The sequence below is a fragment of the Rhincodon typus genome, chromosome 5, assembly GCF_021869965.1.
Source record: "Rhincodon typus isolate 14 chromosome 5, sRhiTyp1.1, whole genome shotgun sequence".
Classification (NCBI taxonomy): Eukaryota; Metazoa; Chordata; class Chondrichthyes; order Orectolobiformes; family Rhincodontidae; genus Rhincodon; species Rhincodon typus.
This window is the reverse complement of record NC_063336.1, coordinates 19,615,561-19,635,951: the sequence shown is the minus strand read 5'-3', so window position 1 is coordinate 19,635,951 and position 20,391 is coordinate 19,615,561. Positions and strand designations below refer to the sequence as shown.

The 20,391-nt window shown below is 39.4% G+C and overlaps 1 protein-coding gene across 1 annotated transcript in view; it reads right to left on the bottom strand.

Moving 5' to 3' along the window:
* LOC109917016 (DNA polymerase zeta catalytic subunit) overlaps positions 1–20,391 on the bottom strand; it is a 170,426-nt gene that overhangs the window by 75,544 nt on the left and 74,491 nt on the right. Inside the window, exons 5-10 of the mRNA XM_048596685.1 lie at positions 19,583–19,763; positions 13,852–13,946; positions 12,578–12,682; positions 7,211–7,295; positions 6,969–7,108; positions 4,435–4,560 (exon numbers count right to left, since the gene is read on the bottom strand). Coding sequence (XP_048452642.1) covers positions 4,435–4,560; positions 6,969–7,108; positions 7,211–7,295; positions 12,578–12,682; positions 13,852–13,946; positions 19,583–19,763 — 732 coding nt within the window. The remainder of the gene's footprint in view (positions 1–4,434; positions 4,561–6,968; positions 7,109–7,210; positions 7,296–12,577; positions 12,683–13,851; positions 13,947–19,582; positions 19,764–20,391) is intronic.

The following is a 20,391-nucleotide window of genomic DNA, read 5'->3' as shown; positions in this document are numbered from 1 at the left end:
TGAGGAAGGGTCACCGGACCCGAAACATTAACTCTGTTTTCTCCTCCCCAGATGCTGCCAGACCTGCTGAGCTTTTCCAGCAACTTTGTTTGTGTTCCTGATTTACAGCATCCACAGTTCTTTTGGTTTTTATTCACATTGAGGATATCCTCCACCAATGTGTGTGACAATAATATCGCGCTACATTGGACAAACTCCAAACAGATCAAGTATCACCAGGCTGGGCATCCATGAGGTGCTGTGGTCCTTCAGTAACAGGAGAATTCTTTTTAAATACAAATTGCAACCTCAAGCTGATATATTCCCCCACCGCACCATTACCATCAAGTTAAGAGCTCAAGCCTGCTTCAATTAACAGTGCAAGAGGGCATGCCAGGGTCAGCATCAAGCATATCTAAAAATCATGTGTCCAGCTGGTGAAGCTACAACATAGGACTAGGCTTGCCAACTAGCACAAGTAGCCAAGTCATAGATAGGGCTAACAATTCCACAACATCAGATCTACACTGTAGTCCTGCCACATCCAGTCATGAATGTTGGTGGACAATGAAGCAACGCACAGGAGGAGGAGGAGGAGGACACTGCACAAATAATGCCATCTTCGACGATAGGGGAATCCAGTGCATCAATGCAAGAGACACGGCTGAAGCATTTGCAACAATTTTCAGCCAAAAGAGCAAGTGTAAAGCCATCTCAGCCCCCTCCTGCTCTACCCAGCATCACAGGCCAGTCTTCAGCTAATTCAATACACTTGTGATATAAAGAAACTGCTAAAAGTGCTCCAGAACAAGTCACAGCCCTAGCTAAGTTGTTCTAGTACAGTTCCAACAACTGCATCTTTGTGGCAATGAGAAAAATTTTCCAGTTTGCCCTGACCACTTCCAGCAGGACATATACAACCCAGTCAACTACCATTCCGTCAGTATACTGATGATCAGAAAAGTGATGGAAAGTGTCACTGACAGTGCTATGGTCAGGAACATCCTGCTGACTCATTCTCAGTGTGGGTTCTGTAACTGACATTACTATAGTCTTAGTCCAATCACGGAGAAACAAGCTGAATTCCAGAGGGGAAGTGAGATTGACTGCTCTTGACATTAGGGCAGTATTTGACTAATTACAGCATCAAGGGTCCCCCTTAAAACTTGATTCAATGGGAATCAGGTGGAAAACTCTGCTGATTGTACTTACATCTATCATTGAGGAATTTCATTATTATTCCTGCTTGAGTACTTTTATCTAAGGAATTATGGACACTGTTTCAATTGAAAGAAAATGAAGAGAAACCGCAACTGTTTTATTTGAAAAGGAGTCACTAAAAGGACTCAAACCACCTTTCAAGACAATTCTTATAAGTTTATGGCTTAAGTTAATTACAGGTAGTTCTCCCATAACACGACAGTTGCATCCTTGCACTATAGAAAATCGTGTTATAGGGAAATTGCTGTAGAAAATCACTGTACTATACAGTAGAAAGTTCATGTTATCCAAACAGCGTCCGTTGTTCAATCTCGTTACAGCCAATTTGTCTTAATGAAACACAGATTATAGCAGAAACACATGTAGTTGGATTTGCTCATTGGAAATCACTCACAGAGCATACACTTGTCAGCATTGTATTTTTGGATATTGTTTGACGTTCAGTTGGGGTGCAGCCGGATGAGAGAAAGAAACTCCCAAGTATCTGCTGTCCTTCTGAGAAAAGACTTTATGGAGGGTCCAGTGCGTTAACAGGAACACTGATCCAGACTGGCCTCCTCAAAATGTCTCTGAAATCTCAACAATTTGTTAATAAACTGCATTTGATGTTGAGGTTTGTTGTTTTGCATCCCATTTTCTTGCCAATTTCAGCGTGTTGCGCCCATAGGTCTCTAAGGTTTTGGAGTAGATCTGTACCTCGGGTTGTGGGTGTTGAGGTTGGTTGGCTCACCGAGCTGGTTTGTTGTTTTGCATTTGAAGAGCACACTGACACCCATCGACACGCGCCAGAATGCCGACTGGTAACCAGCTTGAACACGTCATCCTTTATTCATTTTCCTTCAAGAGCTAACAATCATTGGTGAAAAGCAGATTCTTTTCAGGAAATAAATGCATGCAGAGCAGGCTTTTCTTTCTTTTAATTGGTGTGCACGCACAGTTGTTATTTCGAACAATAAACATCAAACTTTGCAACTTCAATCTGTGTGTTAATCAGATTTGCATCTTTCCAGAATAACTTTGGGTTTCACGATAAATCAATAATTTTATTTGTAATAAAGAAGCCTGGTGGATGGATATATTTACCTAACATTTAGAATAAACCTAAGCATATAATAGGTTAAAAAAAACGAAAGAATTGTGCATGCTGGAAATCATAAATAAAACCAGAAAATGCCGGAAAAACTCAGCAGGGTCAAAGGACCTGAAACATTTACAGTGCTTTCTCTCCACAGATGCTGCCAGATCTGCTGAGTTTTTCCAGCAATTTTTGTTTTTGTAAGTAGTTGGTCATATTAGTAACTTATCCAGCCTCGGTTGTAACATCAAGAAAGATGATTGCAGTTGTTAGAGGTCAATTATCTCAGTCCCAGGAGATCACAGCTGGAGTTCTTCAGGTTACTGCCTGAGGCCCAACCATCTTCAGGTGCTTCAATAACCTTCGCTCCATTACAAAGGTCAGAAGTGGGGATGTTCACCAACGACTGTACAATGCTCAGCACCATTTGCAATTCCTCAGGTACGGAAGCAGCAAGACATGGACATGAACTTCTCTTGGTCTGATAAACAAGTAACATTTGCACCACACAGGTGCCTACCATGTCAAGCTTCAACTAGAGACAAGCCAATCATTGACATTCAACAGCATCAACATTGCTGAATCACCAACTAAAAGCACACTGGGAGTTACCACTGGCCAAAAGCTCAACTGAACCACCAGCTACAACAGCAAGTTAGAGCCAAGGAATTCTACATCAAGTTACTCACCTCCCACTGCCTCAAAACCTTACTAACGTCTATAAGTCACAACAAGAATAGGATGGAATACTTACCACTTGCTTCCACTTGCAGTTCCAACAATACTGAAGTAGCTAAACACAATCCATGACAAAAGCAGCCCACTTGATTGGCAGCCAACCCACAAATTTGAACATTTATTCCCTTTACCAACCAAACTATAAAATGCACAGCAGAAACACACCAAGATTCTTTTGACATCATCTTCCAAACCTGCAATCTCCACCACTCAGGACAAAGCCAGCATATGCATGGGAGCCCCAATACCCAGAAGTTCCCCTCAAAGCCACATATCATGCTGACTTGGAACAATACCACTGTTCCTTAGTTCACGGTTGCCGGGTCAAAAACCTCCAACTTGCTACCCAACAGCACTGTGGGTATGTTGGATTTCTCTGTCTCAAGGACTGAAGTGATTCAAGAAGGTAACGCAATACCAACTTCCCTGCACAATTAGGAATGGGCAATAAATGCCAGCTTGGCCAGTGACACCTACATTCCATGAATGAATAAAGAAAAATATTAGAAAGGCAGCACTGGGTCTGATGAAAAGCAGAGGGGTTAAGGTAGAGGGTAGATTTTGCTGCAAAGAATATGCAAGACGAGGCCCATCCTATGCACGAGTGACAGAAGACTAGTCATGTTCAGGCGATAAAGACAGGTAAGAGAAAGGCACATGTGAATAAGTCTGGAAGAATACTTGACTGAATTTTTCCATTCATGTATTAGAAGGAATTTACCATGATCATTAAATTTGAGTTACAAAGGTTACAATAATTTGGCAAGAGGAAGAATAGCACACCAGTCATACCATAGCTCAATTGTGCTTGACAAAGTACAGCAGAGATGGAAATGGGAATGGGGAGATTCATACACTGAATTCTGGGTAAGAGGTCACATTTGGAAGTCTGAAATGGGAAAAAAAAAAGTGAGGGGAAAATAATCTTGAAGACATGAGGGATGGTTTAGAAAGGTTGTAATGACAACAGTTTTGAGAAGATGGGGTACAATATCTATCTGAGAAGAGGAATCAATTACAATTATGGTTATCACATGAATCCAGAAAAGAACTTGGGTAGTCAGCAGTTGATTGGGAATGAGGTCAAGGTGAGGTTGATCTTAAGGCGACGAAAAGTCAGATAGGACAAGATAGGAAGACAATTAGAAAAATACATAGGTATGTGCAAGGGCAGTGGGGTCTTGGCTTGGTGGGCAAGGTACAGAGCAGCATTGTGCCTCCTTCCTTTTGTCCATTTCAACTGTTCATGGAGTGGAACTGTAGTTTTAAATTGAAAAATTTAGAGGACCTATTAGCCAAGAGTCTATAATAATCAGTGCATTAACTTCTGATAAAAACCTATGATGAAGGTACACAATGAATTTCAATTTTGTCAAAATACTTCAACGGCACCAAAAGGATGTTGAACCCGACATACTCACTGAGAATTGGAGAATGAATTAACCTTTGCGATGAGGGATAGAACGTCTGACTGCTCTCCATTATGTTTAAAATGGTTTCTTCATCAACTACCGCTTCTTCAGTCTCTGCATTTCCTTGACTCACCCCTTTTTGGGAAGGAAGGAAAATGACTGTAGTCCACTTAAAGATTTATGGGAGATGGCATAAATGGTAACATCACTGATCTAGTGATCCAGAGGCCCAGGTTAATGCCCTGGGCTCATGGATTCAAAACGCACCATAGCAACTGATGGATTACAACTCAATTAACTTATCCAAAATTGAAAGCCAATCTCAGTAATTGGAACCATGTCAACTACCATCAATGTCATAAAAGCCCATCTGGCTCCCTAATCTAAATTTTACTTTAGGCAAGGAAAGCCATTCTTCTTATCCAATTTGGTCTTCAGGACCCACAGCAATATGGCTGACTCTTAAGTGCTCTCTGAAATGGCCGGCACACCACCACCCAATACAAGGGCAATGAGAGATGGGCAATAAATGCTGACCTTGCCAGCAATGTCCACATATCATTAAAGAATAAAAGGTGAACTAATAAATCTATTTTTTATAATAGATTTGTTCTTTGCAATTTCAAACCATTTTTGCACTAAAGATTTGAATTAAGGTAACCTGATTCAAAAACCTTCGATTTCTAAGCTCTTAACATTGTGCAGCTGTGTTGGTTATTATAGGAGGAAAAAACTTGAACAACTTTCAGTTTTCAGTAAGCATTAAAATTTTCCATATTTCCAATAAACTGAAGTTAGTTATTAACTAAGCCTATTCTAAGAGGCAGTGCATATGTTGCAGTCAAGCAATCGCAAAGTCAATATTCAGAAAGCTATCTTACAAAATGTTTAGAATCTCTCCTCCCTAGTTTAGTCATAACCAGACCGGAAAAGGGGAGTCATTTACAGCAACTGTTCAAAATCAAACCCTTAGCGTTAAAATACAGAGAGTGTGAGGACAGAAAGCTTTGTTCTCAAAATGTTTCACGATTTCCCAGCAGCAATAACAAGCATGATTCCCCACTGGTGATGAAAAGAATTTTGTTGTATACAATTTGTGCCATGTGAAGGGGGCAACATTCAAGGAGCAGTGTTCCAAGAAGCTGCTATATTTGAATGGGCCAGAATATTAGTTACATTCAATACTGCATTTGAATAACAGCAAGGTTTATTGTGAGGTTTTCACTGGTCAGTTAGCACGGTTCAAGTGTTACTGAACAGTCAGTTTAGTCAGTTGTACGGAGATAGAAGGTTGTTAGCTCTGGACTGCTAGTCAGTAAGGCACTTAGGAGCTGGAAAAAGCAAATACATCCGAAAAAGGTGCTACTATAGCAGCTTCTGTGCTGTTTGGACTCCAGAGAACTAGGAAGTATAGCTAAGTGTGAGCTTAGGGCTCGGAAAAGCCCAGGGAGCTGTCGGGGCTTAGAGGATGCTATGTGTCATTAGTAGTTCAGTGCAGTTGAGGGTCGGGGTAAAGGAAGCTCACAAGCAGTACTCACTTTGTGCAGCAGGGCAAGTAGGTGTTCACACTGCACAGTTTCTAGAAGCCAAAGGAGCACAGACCCAGGAATGGAAAGTGAACCAACAGAACGTGAGCATTGTCGAGAGAGTGATTGATGGTTTAGCTTTTGAGAGTATTAAAACAAAGATTTTGGAATCTTGTTGTTTTATTTGCTTAGTAAGTAGCTGGGACCTACTTGTCAACTTTAAAAAAAGGTTACTGGTCCCTAGCCAGATCATTACATAATTTTGGCAGTCTGACCTGGGGTTATAACACTATTGACACTATTACTGACATTTTTAAATGTTTTTAAAAATAGGATGTTACCAGCATTTTTAGCCTATCCCTTGAATTGAATGCATGATTAGATCATTTCAGAGGGCAGTTAAGAGTCAACCTCATTGCTGTGGGTCCAGAGTAATGTGGAGGCCAGCGCGGATAAGGAGGGCACATTTCCTTTCCTTAAATGATATTAGTGACATTGTAATGTCTGTGTCTCCTTCAAGGTTCACATTGTGCATGCAGAAAGATCTGCGTGTGCACATTTTGCGAAACGCTTTGTCAGGGAAATACATGGCAGTGCGCAAATAAGCGTAATCAACATAGCAGAATGGATTTAAGTCACTAGCAGTACAGGCAGGTATATGCGCATGTGTGTTTTGTGTGTGAATGGCGTATGCTTGGGAGGTGTGAGCCAGCATTTATTTTTATGATAATTAACAATGGTTATACGATTAACATTAGACTAGTTTTTAATTGCAGAATTTATTTAATTAGTTTATTTCACCATCTGCCACGGTGTCTTGGGATTCAAAAGCATGTCCCAGAACGTTAGCGTGGGGTTCTGGATTATCAGTCCATTGACATTATCATTAGGCAACTGCATCCCTCTAATCTACACTCTTTAATTTGAAAACTACAAAATTTGCTTGCTCGAGTCTGCAATATCAGGTAAATCAAAAAAAATTACAATAAATGGCAGCTCAAAAACAACATTCCTTACTGTTTTCATCGTTGTGTATTTCAACCAGATTGGCAGGTGTACAGGAAAGGCCGTCAGGAGATGATGTATCCATATGCAAGGTCAAATTAGAAGGGAGTGTTTCAAACTCTTCATTCTCCTCCATGGATTGTGATAGAAAACTTGTTTAAAACAGCAAAAGGCACGTTTTTAAAACGTTTATCAAAATAACAGATAAAAGGTATATGTACATACTCAATAAAATGAAATGGGAATCTACTTACACTGAATAGTTATTTTGCCATAGAATCTCCTTTATTCTGCGCTGAAAGATCCTTTCATTCTCTGTAAGATGTACGGATCCACGGTCTACAAATAACAGCACGAAACCCATTATAAGAATGTTTCGCTTTAGGTAACAAAGTGAGTGTCAAATAACTTATACTGGGGATCTGAGCCACTAGATTTTGTACTTGCAACCCAAGTTAAACTACAATGAAAGTACTGCATGGTCTAGATTTAGAGTCTTCAGATATAAAATGGTATTTAGGATACTGCAAAAGAACATTGGATCTATGCAGATCACGTCAGGGAGGCATTACAAATGAAGAAAATCACAAAATCAAATACTTTTTGACATTAAGATTACTCATTTCTCCCTTTCTGTACCATGGGTTTAAGTGTATAACTTCTAACATCGAATATTTCTTCACTTCATTTAGGTTAACATTCGAGCAGCTTTAAGCATTTCTATAACTATTTCGTGTTTACTTTTCACATAGAAAGATCAAGCTATTAGGTGCTTATCCAAAAGAATGCAAAAAAAAAACATGAAATAAGAGAATATTTGAAAAAAGAGGAGATTTGTTTCGCAGAAAAATGACCAAGCCCCTCAACTGTCATGGATGGTAATGGGCACAGTATATTTTTAGTTCTGCCAGGTCTGTGTGTGAATGAAAAGAAAAGTGCTTACAGGAACAAACCTGTTGCATTGAAGTATCAGTTGGGGAGGGAATCTAGAACTTGCAGTTGACTGTTTTATGTTTTCGAGACACAATATCCACTATATGTATAGGAAATCCAAGCAAACTAGTCCATGCTGGCATTTATATTCCATTTGAGCCTCCTCCCATTTTTCCAGATTTAACAGTCAACCAGAATTCCATTGGCTCTTGCACACTGATCTAGCCTCTCGTTACACATTTCTACATTAATCATCTCAACAACTTTCTACAGTAGGGATCTATCACTTCACCACTCTCTCCTGAAGCCTGTTATTTGGGACTATCCTTAAAATAGGTTTTTCTTCCAAGTGACTGCATTAACTTAGTCTGGGTCATCGATGCTCAGTCAATGGAACTTTATTATTCATCAGGTCATAACAAAGTTTCTCTATTCAAGAGTGTAAGCAGAAGTTCCAATATTGATGCAGAAAGGTGCAAAACTTCAAATTTGATAGACTCCACAGGAAGTTGGCCTACAATCCTTCACAGGATCCAAATTCCAGCACTACAAGACCTGAAGGCCTTTCAACATAAACCAAGACACCCTTTTTATCAGGGAATACATACAAAAATTGAAAAGCAATGTTTGTGACCAGTGTGGAATGAAACATCTTAGAAGGAAGAAAATAAAAGTAAAAGATTTAGCTCATAATTTCAAGGAAAAATTCAGCTTTCAAAACAGAGAAATGTTTCTCCAGACTATTAAGTTGGAGCCTCACTTGTCAATTGTTTAAATCTCGATAACTATAAACATTCTATAGCTTGGTTTCCTAATTTATTTAAGAATGATTAACAGCTCAGTGCATCAATAACCTTTGAACTGATCGTGGTATTTCCAGTCTTTTTAATAGGTACAGACGATTTCAACTTTCACCTTAAGAAATTTAAAATGGAGAAAAAAAATTCAGGTTTTAGTTCATTTGCCAAGAGGGGAATTTTCTAACAGAAATGGTGTTAACTTTTAAGCAGGAATGTTAACTAGCTATATGCTATTGCTACCAATTTATATACCAGTTGGATGCAATACTATCCAAGTCAAATTTTACCCTGGGATCCACAAGCAGTCAAGAAGGATCAATTCCAAACAACAGAAGACTCAGGTCTGTGCTCAAAAGCCTGCCCAAAGATAATTCACCTCAACTTGGTATAACCCAAATATATCAGCTTCCTAACCCGGGCCTAGATGGAAAGACTGCTTCCCTGGGAACAGCTGAATGATGATACAGGTAGTGTCCTGGGACTGGAAAGGTGTAATTAATGTTAACAGGAGAAGGTCACACCATTACTGTGAAGTAATATTGCTACACTGAGATCATGCTAGGGGATCTAAAGTTCAAGCTGGCTGCAACATGGGCTGTAAAAAGCTTTGGCCAATAAAAAGGAAGACTAACACAACAGCCAGTGCTTTCAAGAAGATGATATCAATGTATTATGTAAACCTCTTGCCAAAATCCTCTATTTATTTAGAGAAACCTTCAACCGAGTTGGAATACTTTCAGTAGACTACTCATACCACATCATGAACAGGAAAGAAGGTTGACCATTTCTACATTTGACTATTCTAATGCACACTGGAAAAGCTCTTATCATCCACCCTCTGCAAACCTGAGGTTATCTTAGACTCTGCTGGCTATGCCCTAACCTACAACAAGTCTGGCTCATCCACTACCTTTGTATTCTTTGACTGATTCTGGTTCCCATTCACACAGTGCCTTGATGTTCAATTTTAATCATGTTCCCAAGTTTTTCAATGTCCTTGCCCTTATCTCTAACTTCTTTCATGTATAAACCTCATCAGTACCTCTCTAATTCTGATCACGTGTGCATTCGATTTTAATTGTTCGACTGATGGTTAGCTTCTCAGCTGCCTGCCAGCTGTACAATTTATTCCCAAATCACTGCATTAACTTCTCTTTGCTTCATTAAGGTGTGCCTAAGAACCAACCTCTCTTGTAGGGTTTGTTAACTTTCCAGGGTTGTCCTCGAATATTTAGGAATTAATATTTAACCTCCTGGACACTGATGTGATGAAAACCCAGGAGATAAGCTATTTTTAAAAATTGTGGATCCTTTCAGTTTCTTTGAGCAATATAGTTTATTAGTTGTAAAAATAGAGATGAAAGAAGAAAGGTTTTGGACTGGGCAGGATGTTTGCTGGTGGGATGTCTGTGATGAAACCTCCAGGAAGGTATCCAAGCAGACTTGGCAATCTTACTCTTTCCACCAAAGCTTTTTGTCATTCTCCGAAATATCACCTCATGTGACTGTGTCAACTTTTAGTTTGATAATGTTCCTGTGAAGTTTTTTGACTGTTTTACTCTGTCACAGGCAATTTATTTATGCAAGTTGATGTATCAACTCATTCAGAAAGTACGGGAGGAAATCAGGTCTAGTGGCATCTGTAAAGCAGTGATTCTTCATCAGATTGTTACCTTCCATTGGTGTTTCAGACTTCCAGAATCTTCAGTTCTTTGTTTTTATTGTAACAACTCATTACTGTGCTCGAGTTATTGTTCATGATGAGAATTGTTAATAAACTGACTTTCAGGGAAATCAGATGCTCATCTTAAATCATAAGATCTTGATTCCTCACTAGTCATTCCATGCTAGCTGATCTACACAACTTATTTTTCCAGTGACAACCCAACTCCTCTTTTCTGCAGCAACACAGGCAGAAGAGTTCAGAGGGAGAAGTGACAGGTTTGGACATGGACGAGATACATTTATGTTCTTACGTTTTTGGGGTTTGCTCGTTATTTATATTAGAGATTGATTTACAGAGTACCCATGTGATTACCTTATTCTGACATTTAGAGTCATACTCATATGGCACGGAAACTAGTCCACACTGACCATGTTCCCAAACTAAACTGATCACACCTGCGTACAGTTTGGCCCATACCCCTCCTTTCCTATTCATGTACTTATCCAAATGTCTTTTGAACATTGTAACTGCACATGCATCTACCACTTGGTCTGACAGTTCATTCCAGACACTAACTATTCTGTAAAAAAAGTTGCCCCTCATGTCCTTTCTAACTCTCTCCCTTCTCACCTTATAAACATGCCCCCTAGTTTTGAACTCCCCCAGCTTAGGGAAAAGACCTTTGCTATTCACCTTATCTATACCCCACTTTGTAATCTTAGATAACCTTCTTCATTGTCCACCAAACCACCAATTTTGGTGTCATCCCCAAACTTACTAACGATGTGTCCTGTATTCTCATTCAAATCACTTATACCAATGACAAACAAAAGTGGACCCAGTACCAATCCCTGTGGAACACTGTGGTTGCAGGCATCTAGTCTTCAAAACAACCCTCCACCTCCACCCTCTGTCTCCCACCGTGCAGCCAATTTTGTATCCAATTAGCAAGCTACCTTGTGGAATCTTATCAAAAGCTTTACTGAAATCCAAGTAAACAACATTTACCGCTCTGCCCTCAATCTTTTTGGTTACTTCCTCAAAATACTCAGAGTCTGAGACACACAATTTCCCTCGCACAAAATGATGCTATCCCTAATCATTCCCTGCCTCTCCAAATGCAATTAAATCACCACTAACAATTTATCCACCATTATCAGACTCCCAGGTCTATAGTTCCCAGGTTTCTACTTACAGCCTTTCTTAAATAAAAGGCACATCAGCCACCCTCCAGTCCTCCAGCATCTCACTTGTGGTTATAGATTATATAAATATTTCTGATTTGGGCCCTGCAATTTCCTCCCTAACCTCCCACAACATCCTGGGATACACTTGATCGGGTCCTGGAGATTTATCCACCTTTATATTTTCTAAGGCCTCCAGCATTTCTCTTCTGTAACATGAACTGTTTTCAAAACATCAAAATATTTATTTTGAATTCTCTAGCCTCTATTTCTTTCTCCACGTAACAACTGATGTGAATTTTCACTTAAATATTCATTTAATAGCTCTGCCATCTCCTGAAGTTCAAAACAAAAATAACCTCATTGATCTTTAAAAATTCTCACTAGTTGGTCTTTTGCTCATAATGTACTTGTAGAACCTCTATAGATTATCCTTAACCTCATCTACCAAGACGCTCTCATATCCTCTCCTTGGCTTCCTGACTTCCCTCTCAAAAGCACCCCGACACTCTTTATACTCTTCAAGAGACTTATTTGAACCCAGTTGTCTATATCTAATATATGATTCATTTTTATTCTTGACTAGAACCTCAACATCTTTATTTATCCATTGTTCCCTAATCATACCAGCCTTACCTTTCACTCTAACAGGAACATTATGCCTCTGAACTCTCATTATCATATTTTTGAAAGGGTCCCACTTGTCATTTGTCCCTTATCCTGCAAAGGGTCTACTCTAAATCAACTTTTGAAAGTTTTTGTTTCATACTATTAAAATTTGCCTTACTCCAAGTAAGAACTTTAACTTTAATGGAAGGCTTATCTTTTTCCATAGCTATTTTAAAACTAATAGATTTCTAGTCTCAGTCATTTGCCTTGTTTCCCAACAGAAAGTCAAGTTTTTCTCCTTCTCTAGTAGGAACATATAAATGTTAAGAAAATTTTCTTGAACACATTTAACAAATTCCTCACCATCCACACCTTTATATATCAATACAAGTTAAAGAAAGTTGTACTATTGTAAGACATTGCAATTACCTTGTGAATCAGGTGACTCAATCTGAGAGGACATATTGTTCTCACGACGGCGCTGTTTCTCATCGTCCCAGATGGCCTGCAATCCAGGGTTTCTGCCAATCTGAGCTAAAATAAAAAATAAAAAGAAAAATGGTCAACACTCCTGTTCCAAAGCCACCAGCTGGACCCCAGTTCTAAAATTACAACAGATGCTTGGTTCAAATTGAAACATGTATGTATTCAACTTAAGAATTAAATAAAGCACTTGAAATCCTTAACGTGACACATTACTGACAACATGGAAAATTGGCCAAGTATGTCCTGCCCACAAAATGCAGGACAAATTCAAACATGATTTCCACCCCATCAGTCTACTCTCAAAGAGATGAGCGGATTGACGACAGCATTGTTAAGCAGTACTTGCAAATGAATAATCTGTTCACTGGCGCGCAGTTTGGGTTCGGTCAGAGTCACTTAGCCCTTGACTGAGAGTTCAGCTTCAGAGGGGCTGATTTTGACATCAAGGCAACATTTGACCAAGTACAGCATCAAGAAGCCATAGCAAAACTGGAGTCAGTGGGAAACAGGGGCAAAACTCTCGACTGGTTGCTGTCATATTTAGAACAAAAGGGAGATGATTGTTGTGATTGAAGGATTGAAGGTCAGTCCCAGACATCACTGCTGGAGTTCCTCAGGTAGGCCAAACATTTTCAGGAGCTTCATCAATAACATTATCTCCAAGATGAAGTCAGGTTGTTGAAGTTGTTCACTAATGATTGCACAATGTTTAGCACCATTTGCAAATTCTCAGATACTGAAACAGTCAAGTCCATATGCAGCAAGACCTAGTCAAATGTCCAGCCCAGAACATTACGCTGTTCTCTGGATTAACAGTCCAGCGATAATACCACTCGGCTGTTGCCTCCAATTAGACCAGCCATATACAAACTACAGCTAAGAAAGCTGATCAGAAACTGGAAATTCTGTGGTAACTTACCTGTCCACATTCTATAAGACAGGTCAGTTATGTGATGGAATTCTGTCCACTTGCATCTACAAAATACATTGCAGCAACACAACAAGGCTGGTGGATTTGGTGGGATGGTCTTCAGAGGGTTGATGCAGACTCAATGGGCCGAATAGCTTTTCTCTGCATTGCAGGGATTCTACAATTCCGTGATTCTAAATGCTGGCCTAGCCAATGACTCTCACACATCACACATAAACAGCTGGAGAGTAGCCTAGAAGAATGCTAGAAAGTGTACTAACATTAGTCTCAGAATTTTAAAAAATACCTTCGACTTCTGAACGATTTAATATATCAGCTGCAACGGCATCCACTTCAAGCTCACAAGTGCTCTGCCGATCAATATCCTGAAGAACTAAAGAACTGCAACATAACAAAAAGTTATTAACGCTTTGCAAAAATTAGAATATTTCAATGTTTATTCAATAAAACTATATCAATCTTATACTCTGGAATTATTGAAAGCTGTATCTTTAAACAGAAACAGCTACAAATCACAGTATACAGACATGTAGAAATCCAGTGTGGAGTCACAGCATGGAACTAGATAACTTGGACAAAACTTGGTGTATTTCAAACGCAATATTAGAATAGTCAAAATTACAAGGAAAGCTCTAGTTAAAACTGACTAATGTCCTGTAAAAATATCAGTGGAAATAGGCTTTCGATGAGTACAGTTTCATAGCAACTATTTCCAATTTCCCCGAGCTTTAGAAACAGGACGGAAAAAGATAGCAGGAACGTCATAACCAGGCCAACACGAAATATGATGCAACATAAAAACATTGACCAGAACAGTATAACGGTGTTCATACTGAACATACAAATTTCATCAACCCTAGATCAGGAAGAAGTTATTTTTCCACCAAGCGCTCTGTTGATTTGATTTTAAATTTTGCAACTAGCTTGGTGCTTTTTTAAAAATATGACAGGTTTTCCCTTATCACTGTATATATCCTTCAGTCCAAGTCTCTTACAGGCACTGTTAACATATAATCACTAGTTCTGCTCAAGTTACTGAGCATATCTGAACGGGGTGGGGGGGAAGAGAAATGGTGAAAAATCAAATAATAAGAACAATTAGGAACAGTACTTCTCATCCCTAGATGCTTTTAGGTACTCCAAACCATACATGCCCTAATAACAATTGGATAGGAATCTTTTCAAATATCCATTCTTTCTTGGGTGCTGAATAATTCACCCGATGTCATTAAATTGGGTGCTGTTCCACATTCTGCCTCAAATACCACTTTCTATATTCTGCAATTGTGTCAAATTGTAAACTCTATCCAGTCAAATGCTGGATCACCATTTGCCTACCAATCTTCAGTGCATTAAAAACCAAAATCAAAACAAGCGAAAAAGAATGAATGAATGAACGAACAATGGTTATATTGAGTTCCATAGTCAGCAATTAGACAAGTTTTTTGTGGCAGTAAACATGACTCCAGGATGATTGGCGCCTCCAATCTGGCAGGGTCAAACATACTGGAGAACTGGTGTAAGAGGGAGGAGTTTTGAGAAATTGGGACCAGTCCTGGGGAAGGTGGGACCTATACAAAGATGGGTTACACTTAACGAAACTGCAACCAATACCTTTGCAGGGAGATTTGCATTTGGTGCAAATTTAAACTAGTTTGTCAGGAGGGTAGGAACCTGAAGGGTAACCCAAATTGGAAGAAACCAAAAGTTGGTAACGGAAAGCCAAAAAGATGCTAGTGAGATGAGTAGAAAGGAGAAACAGAAGAGTATTGACTATGCTTCAAAAGAGAAATGATGCCAAAAAGACAAATTTAAGGGCCCTCCACCTGAACGCACACAACATTCACAACAAAGATGTGTGACCTCAAAGCACAAATAGGGATACATAGCTATTACAGAAACACGGCTGTATGGTGACCAGGATTAGAAACTGAACGAGGAAGGACAGAGAAAAAAAGCGAGGAGAAAGAGGTGAAGTTGTTCTGATAATAAAGGATGGGATCAGCACTTCAGTAAGGGAAGATCTTAGATCAGAAGAACAATGTGTGGAATCTGTTTGGATGGAACTTGAAACAGCAAAAGATGGTCTTATAGGCCAAAGAGTGGTGGGTGTGGGGGGATCTGGTATCAATCAGGTGAGAGAAGCATGTGGCATGAACACCACATTTACCATAGAGGATTTCAATCTGCACGAAGACTAGATAAACCAACTGAACATTAAAGCAATGGAGGACAAACTTCTGGAGTATTACAAATTTCTTTTTATAGCAATATATTAAGAAGCTAACTTGAGGATATGCCATTTTAGATCCAGTATGACATAATGAAAAAGGGTTAATCAACAAACTTATTGAAAAGGAATGCTCAGGGATGAGTGGCCACAATGCAATAGAATTTTACATTATGTTTGAAACTGAGGTAGTTCAATCTCAAGCAAGGATGTTAAATGTGAAAAGGAAATTATGAAGGCATGAGGCACAAATTAGCTGACGTTGACTGAGAAAATACGTTAAAAAGGCGTGACTGCACAGAGATAATGGACAGTCTTTAAAGACTTATTGCATGACTTACAACAATACATTTCAAGATGCAAAAACACAAAAAAAAACAAACAAGGGCAGGACTTATACAATTAACGCCTTCATTGCTCAGAACTTTGAGTATAGGAGTTGGGACATCATGTTGAAGTTGTACAGGACATTGGTGAGACCTCTTCTGGAATATTGTGAACAGTTCTGGTTGTCTCGAAGGATATTATTAAATTGGAGAGGGTTCAGAAAAAATTTACCAGGATGTTGCCAGAAATAGGGGGTTTGAGTTATAAAAATAGACTGAATAGGCTGAGACTTTTTTTCACTGGAAATAGGTACTGGTTGAGGGGTGACTTTATAGAGGTTTATAAAATAATGAGGAGAATAGATAAGGTGAATAGCAAGGGTCTTTTCCGTAGAGTGGGTGAGCTCAAAGCTCGTGGGCATATTTTTAAGGTGAGAGGAGGAAGCTTTTAAAAGGACACGAGGGACAACTTTTTTTTTTTTGAAAAGCACAAAGTGGTTCATGTGTGGAATGAACTGCCAGAGCAAGTATTGAATGTAGGTACAGTTACAACATTTAAAAGAGATTTGAATAAATACATGAATAGGAAAGATTTGGAGGGATATGGGGCAAATGCAGGCAAGTAGGAGTAGTCTAGCTTGGGAGCTTTGGCAGCATGGAATAGTCAGACTGAAGGGTCTGTTTCCATGCTGTATTCATTACAGTGTGGATATATATTAATGTTTTAATGTCAAATTAATGTCAAACAAATATATATTAATGATTTGGATGAAGAAACAAATTGTAATATCTCAGTTTGCAGATGATACCAAATTGGGTGGGCAATTGAACTGTGACAAGGATGCAGAGATTCTTCAGCATGATCTGGCCAGGTTGGGTAAGTGGGCAAATCAATGGCAGATGCAGTATAATTTGGATACATGCGAGGTTATTCACTTTAAAAGCAAAATACAGAAGGCAGATGACTACCTGAATGGCTACAAATTAGGAGAGGGGAGTGTGCAGCAGGACCTGGCCGCCCTTGTGCACCAGTCGCTGAAGGTAAGCATGCAGGTACAGCAGGCGGTAAAGAAAGCAAACAGTATGTTGGCCTTCATTGTGAGAGGTTGAGTACAGGAGCAGGGATGTGTTGTTGCAGTTATACAGGGCCTTGGTGAGGCGACACGTAGAATACTGTGTGTAGTTTAGGTCTCCTTTCTGAGGAAGAATGCTCTTGCTCTCAAGAGAGCACAACAAAGGTTTATCAGGCTGATGCTGGGGATGGTGGGACCGACATACGAGGAGGGATTGACTAGGTTAGGACTATTTTTCACTGGAGTTCGCACGAATGAGGCCGAGGGGGGAAATCTCGTAGAGACTTATAAAATTCTAACAGGACTAAACAGGGTGGATGCAGGGAGGATATTCCTGATGGTAGGTGTGTCCAGAACCAGAGGTCACAGTACGAGGATTTGGGGTAGACCATTTAGGATGGAGATCAGGAGACATTTCTTCACCCAAAGAGTGGTGAGCCTGTGGAATTCATTACCACAGGAAGTAGGTAATGCCAAAACATTGAATGTATTCAAAAGGTGGCCAGGTATAGCACTTGGGGCACATGGGATCCAAGGTTATAAGGAGAAAGCAGGATGAAGCTATTGAGAGAGTTAGACATTCAACAATAATCGTGATGAATGGTGGAGCAGGCTCAAAAGGGCCGGATGATCTCCTCCTCCTATTTTTTAAGTTTCTACATTTCTATGCAGATGGAATATAATGTGGAAAAATGAGAGGTTATCCACTTTGGTAGGAGGAGCAGATGTGTAGAGTATTTCTTAAATGTAAACAGATTGGAAAGCGTAGACGTACAAGACCCGGGTGTCTGGTCAATGAATCACTGAAGACAATCATGAAGGTGTGGCAAGCTATTCGGGAGGCTAATGGAACGTTCATCTTTTTGCAAAAGGATCTGAGTAGAGGAGTAGTGAAGTCTTGTATTAATTGTACAGGAGCTTGGTTAGGTTGCGCCTGGAATACTGTGCAGTTATAGTCTCTATCTCAGGAAAGATATTATTACCATAGAGAGAGTATAATGAAGATTCATCAGATTTCCTCCTGGGAAGGCTGGACTGTCCTATGAAGTGAGAATGGGAAAACCAGAGGTGGTGATCTCATTGAAACTTACAAAATACTAAAAGGAATAGACAGGCTAGTTGGAGGTATTACTCCTAGTTAGGGAATCTAGGGCCAAGGGCCACGGGCCACAACTTAAAAATAATGGGATGCCACTTAGGGTTGAGACAAGTAGGAATAACTTTTATTTAGAGGGTTGAAAATATTTGGAATTCTTTACCTCAGAGTGTGTAGAAACTCAGTCTACGAGTACATTTATGGTAATCAAAAATCTACCATCTCTACCAATGACATACAGGGTTTATGGGGATACGGTGTGTAAAAGGCATCCATAATCCACAGTTATAGTGAATGGCTGATCAGGCTCTGGGGGCTGAATGACCTACTCCTGTTGATATGTTCCCATAAACTGTAGATTGTTGTATTGACAAAATTCCTGATCAAGTTGCTTACTGACAAAATTTTACGGATCTCCCACTGCTGGCTTGGTATAGCAACTCAACTAAATGTTTAGCAATCAGTTTCTGAGCACAGACTGAAGAAAAAAAGTTATAGATTACAGAAGATAATTTTCTTGAAATAAAAGAGAGTTAGATCTTGAACAGTATCCTCCAAAGTGACAAAAAGTCAAACGCCAAACAGTTCTTGGTTAAATTGCATCAGTAAAATGTCTTTAGCATAGCAAAGAAACTTATGGTTTCATTTAAAAGAAAATCTGGGTACAAATAGAAGGACTGGAATAGAAGTGCCATTAAAGAATTAGAAAAATTGGATAGGTGCTCAAAGACATGAAACATACCATTGTAAGAACTAGGTATTAAAACATGAGGAGAAATTAAAATGAGAGCAGAAACGCAAGAGAACTTTTGCATACAGGGCCACGATGGCTGAAAGCACTGGCATTTAAACATTGAGCAACGAGAAAAGTAGGCCTGTGCAGAGAATGGAAGAGTGAAAAGTGGAAGCACGGAGTCAGAACAACAGCTACGGATAGCTGGACAATGCTATGGATGGGTTTGTAGAATGGAAAAATAAATAAAATAAATTGGGGAGTGGGAAGCGAGTGGAAGTCACAGCAACAGACCTAATTAGTTCCCACTACTAATACCATTTATTTTATGTAGCTGAATTTGAATTTTCCAGTGGGTATGTTAAGATTTGATCTCATGTCTGGATTATTAGACCAGTAACAAAACCACTATGCTACCATGCCCAGATTTAAATAGATAAATAACATTTCATCCATGTACAGGCCAATACTGGAATTGGAATACGGACAAATCTAAAACTGAAAGTCAAGTACGAATTTAAAAAGTGAAAATCAAAAGTATTTTTAGTTCCTAGATAACCTTGGTAAGTCATCTTCCTCCCATCTTACAAAGGAGCACGTAAACGACTTCTCTGTTGGTGCTGGTGATTCCTTCGACTTGGTCGAGATGGGGCTTTTCTGTGGCTTTTCATTCTCTTTGCTATTGGTGCTGCTCAATTCTAAACCAGTTTGTTCAGGAAGGTATTTTCCAAGTTGATCACCTGTGGTTAGAAACCAAATCTCTTTGAACTTGACACATGATAACCAAATGCAAGTCATGAAACAGCAAAAATCAGGCCCATCTTCTCTCTCGTTGGTACAAATCACTCTGGTATGTCCTATTACACAATCTCTTGTTTGAGACTGAGCCATAGTAGCTTTCTCCTCCAAGGACTTGCCTCTGAGAAGAACAGAGCCATAAGCTGCTTGTTAATTATGATTCACTTGTATTTTGTCATAAACAGAGGGATATCACTAATTGGGGTCACATCTCAGTACCTATAAAGGGACAGAAAGTTTAGTATGCTCTTGTTAGGAGGTATATACCTGTAATGTTTCAGTCTAAGTAAATGTCAGGTTGGCATCAGTACTATCCTTCACCAACTGACTTTCCATTCTTGTAGAGTAGTCAGGAAAGTGGAGTACAGAATATAGATAAATTGGCTGGCATAAAGTTTGATGTACAGATTAAATATTAACTGATTGACAGGTCATCATAAAATGAGGTATTAGGCAATTTCAAAATTGCTCAAAAACTGCTTCAAAGAGAACTATAATACAACCAAGACAACAAGGTGCAGAGCTGGATGAACACAGCAGGCCAAGCAGCATCATAGAAGCAGAAAGGCT